The 14,045-nt window shown below is 52.1% G+C and overlaps 1 protein-coding gene across 1 annotated transcript; it reads left to right on the top strand.

Moving 5' to 3' along the window:
- Window positions 1-727: 727 nt before the first annotated feature.
- OPHN1 (oligophrenin 1) lies at window positions 728-13,708 on the top strand (the record flags this gene model as incomplete). Its single annotated transcript, XM_010078088.1, has 9 exons — window positions 728-799; window positions 6,251-6,352; window positions 7,328-7,438; window positions 8,105-8,209; window positions 9,177-9,306; window positions 10,579-10,679; window positions 12,657-12,748; window positions 12,861-12,939; window positions 13,675-13,708. Coding segments are annotated over 9 exons (826 nt in total), but the record flags the coding sequence as incomplete, so codon positions are not given.
- Between the last annotated feature and the right edge of the window lie 337 nt (window positions 13,709-14,045).

Below are 14,045 nucleotides of genomic sequence, written 5' to 3' on the forward strand. Positions count from 1 at the left end.
AGGAAAGCAGTAAGATCTATCTTTATTAATTACATTAATTACAAATACAAGTACAATGTCTCCTTTCACAGTGGGTAAGTAGGTGGAAGGGATCACTGAAGGGATTACGGATGCTTTTAGGGTTGCCGTCCAACTTTTCTGAATCTTGTGTGGTTTTTTTTGCCCTCCACTTGCAGGACCGGTCCTTTACGGTAGCTCACTCAGAAGGGTTCACGCTCTCATCACGCTCTCACCATGCTCATCAGGTTTAATTACCTGAAAGGGCTGGCAGTGTAGTGTCGTGCCCCCTTCCCTTCCCCTCTCCCTTCTCTGGAGCTCAGGACAGAGCCTGGTGCAGAGAAGTGGGGATGGGAAGAGACGGCAGGTCATGTCCCAGTGCCAGGGTTGAGCTGGAGCCAGTGGTACAAGCTGGGGTGAGTTTGCCTGTGGATTCATGGAGAGGGAGCAGAGCATGTCCCAGGAAAGCATCTTTCAGACATCCAACGGGACTTGCAGAGGCACAGGCAGGCTTCCCTTCTTCCCGAGCCCTTATTGTGATTATCTGACAGCATCTGCGGTGCTCACAGCAGTGCTCGTCTGAGTGACTTCACCTACAGACAGAGAACAAGTTTGCAGCCAGAGATGTTAAAATCTAACAGTTCTTGGCTCCTAGTCCTGTTCAGCCTCTATTTAGGAGAAAAAATAATTGGTGTCCTGCAATTAAACTGTTTCTTTCTTTGGGGTGCAGGTACAAAATGCTAGTGATTTGCTGATCAAACCTTTGGAAAACTTTCGGAAGGAGCAAATAGGATTCACTAAGGTAAGACTTGAACTCAATTTTTTCTCACTTTATTGTTGTTTCTAAAATGTAGGCAATTGCTGCACTCCGTTTCAACTTCGTCCTTTCAGAAACTTCCCGGTGTAACGCTGGCTTTCAGCTTCTGGCACGAGACAGTCCATGCTGTGACTTTTAGTCTGATTTTTCAATTGTAAGAGGCTCCAAAAGCTTTTCCTGAATTCTTTGGGTTCTCTTCTGGTCTGATTCCAGCACTGTCTCCATCCTGAGCGAGGAGTGCTTGTTTCGACTGGTGATCAGGAGAGACTCCTTGCTTCTTTCCCTCTTCTCCCCTTTGTTCGGTGCTATGGAGAATAAAATGCTTTCACTGGATAAGTGTGTGTTAGAGCAGGAGGGAGAAAGAGCAGCAGAGGCTGGCAGTCAGAACTCGATTATAGTCATAGGGCTTTTGTTATGAAATAACTCAATAAAGCATCTAATGGGTCTTTCAGATGGACCAAACTTTTAAAGAAACAAACTATAAAAAGCAAATGCTGCACGTGTTGAGCAGAAAAGATTATTTTTCCTGTGTCTGCTATTGAGAAGTCCAGGTTCCATGTTACTCAGCAGCAGCTTGAAATGGGGCTGGCTCTGACCCAGCTCAGAAATGGAGCTGTTTCGGAGAACGCTTGGGGCTTGGATTCAGCCCAGCCCATCTGGAGTCTTTGACGTTTAATAAATACAGGATTTGAGAAGCGATACTTGATCGCCATCCTGCCCTGCAGAATCCCCCAGTACGACTGGGTGTGCAGAACGCCTCTCCGAGAAACTGCGGCAGCAGAGTGGACCAGCCGCGGCTGTCGGTGCTGGGGAGGCAGAGCTCCGTGTTACGAGCATGTGGATGTGCCCAGGGCCGAGAGAAAACTCCCTCCTGATTGATGCATCTACATTAACCACAGGACCAGCACACAGTTAGAAAAGAGTTGTGGGGACAAGGTCAAGCTTATTTTCCGCTCTGTGTTTATGGAACACTTAAGTCAAGAGGGCAACGGTCTGCAAACGTTGAGATTACAGCATTAAAGTGTCCTTCAGGCCATTTTCTTCTTGAGTAGCCCTTACTGTGCTTAAGGATTTCTTTATCCACAGCCCCGCACACTCTCTGCTGCGAGAGCTGTGCTACCTCCTGCTCCGGAGGGGCCGGTGCCGGGCTGGCAGCCACGCGTCTCAGCACGGTCGGTGCCATGGCCCCTGTGGCGAGGTGGGTCTGAGCGCTGATGTGGATTCACCTGGGAGCTTATGCGGCCCTTCCCCGGTCCCTGTGGATGGGGCAGGGTGCTCCGGAGGCAGGCATCAGGCAGGGCTGCGGCAGGGTGCTGCTCAGGAGCAGTCAAGAGAGGTGGCGGCGTGAAATACAAACGAGGGCTCCTCCGCACAGCGCTCTGCCCATGAGGGGTCCCTCCCCACTTCTGCTGTACCTCCACTGACTATGGCAGATCCTTCCTGATTTACACCCAGGGAGAGAGGCCAGGCTGGGCTGTGGATCAGACCAGAGACGTGACACAGAGAATTTGTGCCCTCTGCTTTGCTTCCCATATTTTGGCAGAGTCGCCTTCTGTGAGATGTTTTCTGTTCTCGGTGCGAGATGCTGGAGCCAGATAGGAAGAGCCTCTGAATCGGGGCTTTGTGATGACTCTGGCTGGAGAGCCGCCAGCCAGTCTGACCGAGACATCTGAGTCGGCATTAACCCGTTTTCCTGGGATGAATGGAGTCTCTGGGTCAGATGGTGTGCTCCCACACCGGGGAGCGCCCAGGGGTGTCACAGGGACCCGCTGCAGCCACCCCCTTGCAGCCGCCTTCCCCTGCTGGCTGCAGACCTGAGGCATCGTCGCTTTTCCTGTGACTTGTTGGTAAATGTGCGTGTGTGCAGACCCCAAGAGTGAAACCGGGGGATCCAGGATCCCGATCCGAGCCGTTTCTCAGCCCTGGCTGTTGAACCTTGTTCTGCTCAAAGCTGCAGAGCTGCTGCAGAGCTGGTGTGAGCTGGCGCAGGGCTGCAGTGCTGGTTTGGTGAGCGTGGCATCAACCAACGTGATGGAGACTGCTGCGCGCTGGGGAGGACATGGGGAGTATTGGGGAGGCACGGGCATCGCTCAGGGGACAGAGCGCATGGGCTGGTGTGTTTTTCATTCTACTTTTGATCATATTCACGGAGGCTGGGCTGCACACGTGGTCCATGGAAGCTGTGAGCACGGCAAGTTTTGTGCCCTGGGCCACCTCTGTTGGGCAGCAGCTGGTTGCCCTGGCGTGCCTGGTCCAGCCGTGCCTGGGCGGGAGGTTTGGAGCAGAGCAGCGTGTTGCATTGACAGCCGGGGTGGTGGGACACTCAGTAGCAGGGGCAGGAGGGTCACTGCACGTGGGGGAATGCAAAGCTGGATGGTGGGACTTGTCGTGGCCTGAAGCCCCCAGGAGCGTGGTGGTACTTAGTGCATGTTCGTGATCTGCAGAGCCGTGCGGCTGAGCCATGTGTGCATGCTGCAGCCCGAGGAAATCCCCTCCTCGCCCTCTCACAGGACAGACCCCTCGGTGCAGCGGGCTCGGGGCTGAGCTCAGGCGCTGCTGCAGCAGCTTCGCACCGGGGTGGCGCGGGTCCGTCCCTCCCGCACCCACCCGGCACAGCCCTAGGCTTTGGGCGTGCATGGCATGGGCGAGCCTGTCCTGGGGTTGGGGTGCTTTCGTCAAGAGCCTTGCTGCAGTCATTAAGTTTAGGAGGATCTGAATAGAAGAAGTTTCATTCCAATTCCACTTGGAAGGAGACAGTTTTTTTCCTAAAAAAAACCAAAAAAAAACAAACAAAAAAAAAACACCAACAAAACACAAACCAAAACAAAACAAAAATGAAAACACAAAGCAAAACAAAAAAGTCAGAGGGGGAAAAACTTGTTAGGACTCATTGTGAGCTGTTGGAGGAATGTTTACTACACTCTGGGATGCTGAATAAGTGCAGTGTTTTTCAAAAACTTCTTACATAGGAGATTACGTGTACTCCTAAAAGCACTTGGTTAATTCTGTTATTCGTATTTCATTAATTTTAAAAGAAAGGGAGGACAGTAACTTCTGCTTCTTGTTTTTGTCTCTATGGGAGCAAGATCTAAGGAGCATTTGGGAGAATGCAGTGAGTGACAAAAAAAGACCAGGTTAAATTGAGTGTGCTTTTGTAGAAATGCTCTTTCTACACCCCTCAACAGCATTTTACTTTTTAAAAATTATCTTTTTTTGTATTAGTTGCTGATACATCATAAAAATGAGTTCAACTCAGACATGAAGTATTTTTTTCCATGTGAACATATTTCCCTTTTTCCCATTTCTGCCCTTTGCCAGAGGGGGCTGCAAGCCGAAGCAGAACCTGCTGCCCATCCTGCACCTTCAGCTCCTCTCCAGCAGCAGCTGGCCATTTCCCCAGACTGATTTGGGGTTTGAATTTACTCAGTGCTTCCTTCTGTATGGAGTGACGGTGAACCCATCACCGTTTGCGTTCAGTACTGGTATGCAGAGCTGGCCGCAGGGCTGGTGGAGCAGCCGCTGGGCTGGGCAGCCTGTGCTGCTCCGGGGACTCTGCTCGCTCCAGCTTACAGCCGCGTCTGCCGAGGCTTCGAGAGCAGAGCTTTCGAGGAGCACCCTCACCCTGCCTCGCTCTGCGCAGCTCTGCCTGCACGCGGGTGAATCGATTTCTCTCGGTGAGCAAATCAATGGGAGTTGGGTGGCTTCTCGGACTTGGCAAATGTCAGTGGGAAGGTAATGCTGTCCTTAGCTGAATATTCATGAGGAACTAATTTGTGTTCATGCTTCCAGATTGCGCTTCAGTCTGGGTGGTTTTTTTGTGTCAGTTTTTGTCTTGGCTTGCTCTGTTCGGCAGCCAACAAGCTGTTAGAAGCCTTGGCGTGACAATCAGGAGGGATTTGTAGTTCATCCTCCTGCTTTTCAGTTATATGTGAATTAGCCAGAGTGGGAGATGGTTGGCAAGTCCCCTTGCAGTGGCCAGCAGTGCTGCTCTGTGCTGTGCTCCTTTCCGCATGGCAGCAGTAGTGCTGCAGGAGTGAGCCGTGCTCTGCACACCTGTGTCCATCTCAGCCGTCGTTCCCGGTCCCTGGGGAGAGCTCAGCACTGTGCACCCCCAGCATGGCCGTGCTGGAGGAGGAGAGGTGCTCCCTGAACTGGCCTCTGGCTTTGGCAGCTCCTGTTGCAGAATGGAAAGCCAGCCTGGGCTACTGGCTGCTTGGGACCGGGCATCTCATGGCACAGGCAGACAATGCAGAAGGGTGACCGTACAGAGGTGGGAATTGCTGCTTCACCAACGCTTTTGCTTCTCTGGGTTTGGGTTTACATCTCAGGGGTGTTAGTCACGAGGGGGGTGTTCTGTTCTGACAGTCCTTCCGGGCACCAGCTGCAGTGCTGCTTGAATTAGATTTCACTCTTGGAGGCCTCTCTGCTCCTCCAGATTTGATATGGATCTGCTGTTATTCTGAGGCATGAATGTGCCAACGTGGAGTTACAGTGCCCCTGGCTCTGCAGGGGATGGTACCAGAGGATGCTTCCTTCAGGGGTGCTGGCACTGCAGGTCTCCGCAGGCAGTGGGACAATCCCTGGGGCGAGCTGCCTGCTCTGAGCATGTCCTGCTCCGGACAGGTGAATATAGGCAGGGACGTTTGAGTTGGTGCCTCTGCATTTTTCCGTAGTAATTGTGCTTTCGCAATAGTGATGCACAAGGAGTAGAGGGTCAGTGAGAACCAGCCCATCCACAGGGTCCCCTGAGAGGTGAAGTCCTTGTCACATCATGTGCTGTACAATAGCTCTGTCTGGGGCAGTGTCCCCTGGGCTGGGCTCAGGGTGGGCACTGCGCAGTAAAACTTGTGTACACTCTGTCTGCAAGGTTTGTGAGCTCTGCTAACAAAGAGACGATGACTTCCCTCCCACGTATCGCCCTTCTTGGTTTCTGCTTTCGTTCTGAGACTCTTCAGAAGCACACAACAAAAGCGTCAAAACAGAAATTGCCAAACTCCTACCAAAGCTTTTATCCTGGACATGTCTTTGACGTTAAAGTATTTGCCCAGTTATTACTGAACCATGTGAACAGCACATAGCAAGCGGTGAAGAGGTTTTTGATGTATTAGTATGTCTCAAGTTTACTTAACATTGAAGAGATGGAGAGGGGAACTATAGCTCGATGCTGGGGCTTTTGCCACAATGCTGACACGACAAAATACTTCAAGTGCTTCTGCCGCGAAGTATTGCCAGGGCTTGGTCGTGAGGTGTAACTGAGTCCAGCGTAGGCAATGCATTGTAAAAGCAGAGCAAATGGGAAGCAGCCTCCTCTTCTGGGTGGGTCGACCAGGATTTTTCCATGGGAATACTGAATTGCACAAAAGATCTTGGCGTTGTTGCATGTTCTTAGCTGGAAAATGCCAATAACTGGTTCTGCTTCAACTCTTCCATCTACAGGAAAGAAAGAAGAAGTTTGAGAAGGATGGTGAGAAGTTTTATTCTATGCTGGATCGACACTTGCATTTGTCTTCCAAAAAGAAGGAATCCCAGTTGCAGGAGGTGCGTGTGGAGTTTTCTTCAGTTGGGTCTGGAAGCAACACCACCAGCTGCTCTAGATCTTCAGAGAGGGGGAAAAATCATCCCTTTCAGTAACCAGCTGAAATTGAGAAGCAATTGAATCTACCTAAAGCCTAGATTCTCTGGATGAGACCAGGGAAACAGAGATGGTAGTTCTCCTTAGTGTGTTGAACGGTAGTTGTGGCTTTATGCATTGTCATCGCTTGTTCTCACCCTATAGCGCAGGGCAGTGACCAGTTGTACTGGCACAGCTGGGGACTGGCCCCCCTTTCAGCTGGATTAGGGAACTCATCAGGCAGAAGAACAACTGGTTACTATTGGTTTTGCAGCATAGGTTCCTGCCTAGCTCACGGTGCTCGCAGGAGGCTGTTGCAGCGGGCTGGGAGGGGGATACCCCGTGGAGCTGCTGCTGCTGGCAAAGGTGCTGCGGCAAGAACGGGGAGCCCTGGCTGTGCCAGCCCACATCGGAGTGGCTGGATCAAATCAGATCTGCCAAACCACTTGTCAGATCAGCCTACGAGCATCTTTGCAAAGCAAGATTTGTGTAAGCTGTGGTAACACAGGATGCCACATTGTCCTCCCCGGTGCTGCAGCTCTGCAGGCGCTGGCTTTGGGTGCAGCAGGAGTCGGGCGAGAGCATCGTGACAGTGGCCTTGTCCTGACCGGCGCAGGGCTGCGGGGGGGAGAAGGAGCTTGTGCTAAAATAACAAATACGCCATGGGAAAGCCTTGTCCTTGCAGAGTGGGGTGAGGTTCTGGATCCATAAATGAAAGGGAGCCAGAGAAGAGAGAGGAGTGGCCAATGCTCCAGTCTTCTGGTTCTGTGCAAAGCGTTCCAGACCTGGGCTGGACACCTTTGGCAGGCTTTTTCTTGAGTGAGGACAGGCAAATGCTAGTCAAATATTGTCAAGCTAGATGTGGTGTATTTTCTTTTTTCACCTCTCCCTCTTTCTTCCAGGCTGACCTTCAGGTGGACAAAGAGAGACACAATTTCTTTGAGTCCTCCCTCGAGTATGTCTACCAGATCCAGGAAGTACAGGAAAGCAAGAAATTCAGCATTGTTGAGCCGGTAGGAGCTTCCTTTTCTTTCAGGCCTTGTTATGTGATGCTCACATATCCTGGCTTGCCGACCATGGCAGGAAGGGATGAGTTACCAGGCTGGATCCAGTCCTGGGGAGTCTCATGATGGAGCAGGAGTTAACCTTGCATGCTTGGATTGCTGCAGCTTAACAGCCTCAGCAGTGTCTGCTGGAGCACCCAGAAGCCCCAGGCTTGTTTCTCATGTCTGTAAGTCGATCCTGAGGAACAGGCTGGATGCTGTAGGCAGCTAGAGGTCTTGTTATGAATTGCCTTGGACACCTTGTTGTTACCTGGTCTGCTCACCTGTCACGGCTCGTGGCCATGTGCAAGGACCCTGCCTGGGGTGGGGGCTCTGCCCTGGTGCCAGACCTGGGTGAGCGTGGGATCAAGTAGGGCTCGTGGATCTGCAGATCTTCTCTTGTTCTCCCAGCAGGGTCTTTAATTTCGGATGTGTTTTATTAAGACTGATGTGTGGGTAGTAGTCCTGGGTTTTAGGGAATATTGCGGTGGGTAAGTCGTACTGAGACTTGCATCAATCCAAAATTGTAAGGAAAAAAATGACTGTATCTGTAGTTTCTGAGACCCCACTTCCTGTCTGTCTTTCCTCTGATCAAAAATATCGACGTTTACGCTGTGTCCTTTCCCTCCTTTGCAGGTGCTGGCTTTTCTCCACAGCCTCTTTACTTACAACAACCTGACAGTTGAGCTCACGCAGGATTTCCTCCCGTACAAACAGCAGCTCCAGCTCAGCCTGCAGAATGTGAGTTCCTGCCCAGCTGAATTATTTATTGCATGTGACTTCTATCCTCATTGAAACACCTTTGGTGGCAAGGCTTTTCCATGCAAAACAGACTGTCTGTGTTTGCATTGTGGGAGGTGCAGATAAAGTTATTTCTGTCTCCGTTCCCATCTGTTTTCTCCTCTCCTGCACTAGAGAGCCTGCAGGTGCTATGGGAGTGTTTTTCTGTCCAGAAGGGGCTATTGCAACTGTATCATTTAACCTTGTGCATAAACAAGCCTGAGAATTTCTTCCAATTTAATGAGATTGAAATTGTACACGTCTTCTAAAACAGCCTCCAATCTTGATCTTAATGGTATCGGCTTATTACATGCTTTGGTAAGTTCCTCCACTGGCTAAGAATACTCACGGGGTAAAATATCAGCGTCCTGTTTCTTTTATTCTCAGTCTGCCCTGGCTGGCCCTTGCTCCCGTGGAACAACAGCCATAAATCTGTGCCAAGCTGAGTGTGCTGCTGGCTCATTAATTGGTCTAAGTGGCGCTCCATAAAAATGCCTTGATTTTGTCCCCTGGATTGACCTGACTCTTTAAAATGATTTCATGCCAAGCAGTGCAGCACGATCTTTTGAGGACTCAATGCCCGTGTTTGTAAGAGGATACGCCCGTTACCTAAACAATGGTGCAAAGAGCAGTTCAGGTGCTTCCTTCTGCTCCACCCAGCCTGAAAATGGGCTCAGTTTCTGTTATTGAAAGAGAAGTGCCCTCCCAGTCATGACTCCTCAGCACCATTCCTGTGTATGGTATTTTAAACCTTGTCTCCTCAGTCACCTTAAGAGCTGGAGCTTTCATGTGAATTTGTGGCGTAGCTGCCGCATTTTGTACATGGGAGACCGATTCATTTCTGCCAGAGAACCTAAAATTTGACTGGGGGTCCCTGAAGCTTGCTCTTTGCTCCTGTTCAAATGTTCTTTTTGTCTTCCCTTAACAGACAAGGAATCATTTTGACAGCACGCGGGAGGAGCTGGAAGACCTGAAGAAGAGGATGAAGGAAGCGCCCCTGACCTGCAAGCTCCCCGGGCAGCCGACCATTGAGGGCTATCTGTACACCCAGGAGAAATGTAATGGTTTTATACACACCTGAATGCGTTAAAGGTCCCATGAGCCTGGGCTCCCCGGCCCAGAGCCTGCTGCATGGCTGCGGGCTGTGCTGCACAGGGCGTCCCTGCCCGCCAGTACCCGCGGTGCCCAGGGAAGCACTAGCAGCCGTAGCTGCCAGCTTTCCCAGCGCTGGCACGGAGCTTTCTCCGGGTTACATGAGCTGTGTAAGCAAGGAGCTAATTGCCCTGCGCTCTGATTAGATGAGATTTATTACTCCACTGTAGCGCTGGAGAGAGCGGAGCTCTGGCAGATCGCACCTTGGCTGCGTTTTGTCAGAACCCGTCTCGTGTCCTGCCCAGCTTGCCTCTCACGGCATCTCTGAGGGCATCGCAGCACAGCTGAAGTGTTAACTGCAATGGGAGTTCAGCTGCTGAGAGCGAAACTTGTTGTGATTCTGTGTGGAATCAAATCAAGCCAAATGCAGTCTGCCACAGACACTCGCTGTAGCTTTCCATGGCCATGCAAGTGTGGGACAAAGGCTGTACACGGAGCCTCTGGGTCCACAGACAGCTCGCTTTGGGAGCAGTTAGGTTCTGGATTCTATACACAAATGTATTTATACATATATTTGTATGTATGTTTATCCTGCTTTTAAAAGAAAACACATAGGAATTTTAGACCACAAACAGGTGCTGCATGTTCCTGCACACCAGTGACTGCTGCCTCTATTTATGTTTCCCCTCCAAGTCCAGTATGAAGGGAGTTGTTCCTCCTGACAACTGCAGTTTAAAAACACATTACAGAAAAAATGTCAGTTGAAGTGTTTCATATAAAGACGTTCAGGTAAGACAACACAGAAGAGTGACAATAAATCCAGTGTGATATAAATAGGAACTTTAGAGTGTTTTAAAGATGCTGTTGTCTTTACTGCCAAGTTTTCATCAACAGGAAGAAATAGTGGTGTCTGTGTGCAACTAGCATTCAAGACACGTAGGATCCTGCCAGCGTAGGTCTTGGCTGGACTTGGCCAAACCAGCTTGGCTCGCAACCAGAGTCCCACAGACGCCCTTTCACCAGCAGCGTTTTGGGAGGGCGCAGGAGGTGGCTGCTGCCCTGCGCCCCTCTCCTCCTCGCCTCCCCTCCTGGCTCTTGCTGGTAAAGGCCGTGTACCCAGGGGGCTGGTGGTGTCCGTCCCAGAGGAACGCGGTGCTCGGGGAACGCCGGCTGTGCCGTGCCAGCTGCACCCAGCCAAGGTTCCAACTCTGACTCTGGCTTCCCGTGTGTTTCTGCAGGGGCGCTGGGCATCTCCTGGGTGAAATATTACTGCCAGTACGAAAAAGAGGCAAAAACCTTACGGATGACGCCCATGGACCAGAAGCCTGGAGCTAAGCAAGTGAGTTGGTTTGGAGGGATGTCTGCAAGCACTGACCCAGTGCCACGTCCCGGGCAGGAGAGCCCAGCCCCGCTGCCAGGGCCAGCGCTGGTCCTCGGGACGTGCTGGCAGCAGGCTGGGTCCCGAGGCAGTGGCTGCGGCGGTGGAAGGGCTCCTGGGCACGGAGAGGAGGAGTGGGCTTCGTGTCCTCCATGCCTGGCCGCATCAGCGGGTGGTGTGGTGTCACCTGAAGGCATCACCTCTGTGACGAGCCATTCTCCCCCCTCCCCAAAAGACCTGCAGGGTGTGAAGCAGGTTGATGTAACGTCAGTGTGGTTCAGACAGCGGGGACTTGCGAGTTTGGTCTGGTGTGAAAGTTCTGCCTTTCTAGACAAGCTGATTTTTATAACGATCCATGCAGAGGGGCGGTGGGCCTGCAGCCTGGAATGCACGTAACCCTCTGGCAGCGACTGCAAGTACTTGAATGACGTGAGTCATTCGACGAATGCTTCCAAAAGCAGGGTTGCTCTGCCTTTGCGTGTTTGCACAGTCACTGGTTTGGGATTGTGATTTCTGTTCTCAGGACTGGTTACAGGTGAGCAGGGCTGGTGTCAGGAGAGGGCAGGAGCTGCAGCTCGGCCCTGTGCAGTGAGGCAGCGACTGGGGGCACTGCTGCTTTCACAAAGCGCTGTGGTTTTCGTGCCTGGGAGTTCCCTGCCGTTCCTCGGCGTGACACAGGAGGGTTGGATGCAGGCGTGGATGACGGACCGTGGCTCAGAGTACAGCAAGTGCATCCAGCTGAGTCCACCGCCCTCCGCTGCCGTGGAGCGAGGTCCCCGGGGGCTCCCCGGCCAGGCATGCTGCTCTCCAGCGCCTGAGCTCATGGTCTGGTCTTTGGCAGCCCTCTGCGTGCTGCAGCAATAAAATAAAATTTATTTTTTGGAAACCCTTGGCAGAGGCCTTGGCAAAGAAACATCCAAAACCTTGACTGGAGAGATCTATTGTCATCTGTGCCGTAAACATGTCTAGTCAGGCCAATTAATACAGGGCAGGGGCTTGTAAAAATGGAAATTAGTCCCTTTCCCAAGCTCTTGCAGTCTGGTAATCTGCACCTTCGGGTGACAGCTGGTGGCACAGCCCCGAGTGCCACAATTACAGCAGTGCTCTAAAAACCCCCAACAACCAGCACATGCACACAGCACAGTCAGGGGATTATCCTCACGGCGGGGAAGCCAGAGGGGATCCTGGAGGGGGCGTGTGGTGGGATCCTGGAGGAGGCTGTGGCTGCCACCAGGCTGTGCTGGAGCTGCTGATGGCAGCTGTCAGAGGTCTCGCAGACGCAGCAGTGGTGACGGCTGGGGTGGTGAACGCATTCCAGGGTTGTGGACTCAGCCCGGGGGTCTGGGTGGTTGTGAGGTCTCCGGGGTGTCTCTGCAAAGTCGTGGAGGTCTCACAATCTCGTTACTAATGGACTGAGCTGTCGAGTCAGTTAGTGCACCTTAATTAAGGGCAGAGCTCAGCCCACAGGTATGTTGTGTAGATCTGTTTGGACCATGAATGCTGTGGATAATCGGTAGCGCTGATCAGCCCTGATAAAAATTAGGACCCAACTGTGTCAGATGCCAGATGAGTGTGGTCCTGGCCCCGCAGACCAAGCGGCTGCCTCTCGAGGCTGTTTGCAGCAGGGTTCTGCTCCGCGGGGGCTCAGTGCGTGTTGCTGAGATATTCAGCATGTGTTGGCAGGGTAGTGCCATGAAGTCTAGAACACTTTGTGGCTCAGGCGGGGAAGCTGGGCTCACAAAGCCTTTGATCTCTGTCTTTATTGATGTTGGGAAGGACGGTGCGTGCTGCTGCTCCCATTGCTGTTGGATCAGCCAGGCACCCGCTGGGAGCTCTGCGGGTGGTGCTGTGCTGGGCTGCAGCCTGCGGGTGCTGAGGAACCCAACATCTGCTCCTGTGTTTCTTTCCTCTAACCACGGCTTTCATTTTCTCTCCTAGGGCACCTTAGACCTGACTCTGAAATCCTGCGTAAGGAGAAAGACCGACTCGATAGACAAGAGGTTTTGTTTTGACATTGAAACTAATGAAAGGTGAGACGCTTGGTATTCAGACAGCCTCCAAGCCTGCATGAAATCGCTCTTTGGTGTTTATTAAACAACTTTTGCTTCATTTTCCTGCCTGTCCCGGGTGAACCCTGTGCAGGTCGGGGACCATCACGCTGCAGGCGCTGTCAGAAGCCAATCGCAGGCTGTGGATGGAGGCCATGGATGGGAAGGAGCCGGTGAGTGTTTGGAGAGCTGCTGCTCGGCCGTGAATCCGCTGCCGCGCAGTGTCCTCTGCCGGCGGGTCCTGGGGACGAGCGGGGACACAGACAGCTCCTTTCTGATGTCACCTCCCTGCTGTTGCTCACCTGTCATTCAGGCATCGGTTCAGCTGCTGCACACCCGAAATGGGATTTCGTTCCCTTCTGCTCGTGGCACAGCTTGTGACGGGGAGTTTGGGTTTCCCCCTTTAAAGCCCTGGTACATCCCCGGTTGTGCCAGACCACCTAGGGACTTACTGCATCTGGAACACCCCGTATTTGTGTTGCTCCCAACTCACTTTCCACCCCGCGAGAGGGGATCTTTTGCCTGTCCCAGCTCTGAGCAGCGGTTGGAAAGTCTGGCCCATGGGAGCAGCCCCCCCGCACCAGTGCTCGCCCGCCTTCCCGTGCCTGCTGGCAAAGCACCGGCTCCTGTGTTCTACCAAATGTTTTATTCAGAGACAAAGTTTCGTGTTCAGTTTTTGGGAGACTTGTTTCCTAGAAATAGGTGCTCCAGTGAAATGTAGGAAGTCGGCAAAACTCATTTATTGTGTAGATAACGGTATCTTGCTTAATTATAAAGTGACATTTGTGTGGGAGATTGTTTGCGATTGGCTTTGGATGATCTATGGGGTGCTGCATTTTCTTCTGAAATGTTAAATCCCATTGCATTATGTTTTTGTTTGTTCCTCCTCCTTTCCCTGCCCTTTTCAGATCTACCACAGTCCCATCACGAAGCAGGAAGAAAGTGAGTCCCTGCTGCTGCTGTTGCTCTGAGCTGTCGGCGCTGTCCGGGGTCGGGCAGTGGGGTCCCTTGCAGACACACTCGCCCTGGGTTGCTGCTGAACAGGCTGTTTTCCCTCCACGGCAGCAGCGTAACTTCTTTCCTTTTCATCCCAGGGTCTGATACTGAGCCCAGATACGAATGAGTTGCAAACGGTCAAAGTTATGGATTGCAACGTGGAGTTTCTATTTAGCAAGCACTAGCGGGATGTGGAGTTCAGTTTGCACCCCTAAGCCCCAAAATAACGGGAGAAAAGATCAGTGAGAGAATTTGAGGACATTTCCCTTAGCAAAGGTTAGAA

The sequence above is a fragment of the Pterocles gutturalis genome, unplaced genomic scaffold (assembly GCF_000699245.1).
Source record: "Pterocles gutturalis isolate BGI_N339 unplaced genomic scaffold, ASM69924v1 scaffold28368, whole genome shotgun sequence".
Lineage (NCBI taxonomy): Eukaryota > Metazoa > Chordata > Aves > Pterocliformes > Pteroclidae > Pterocles > Pterocles gutturalis.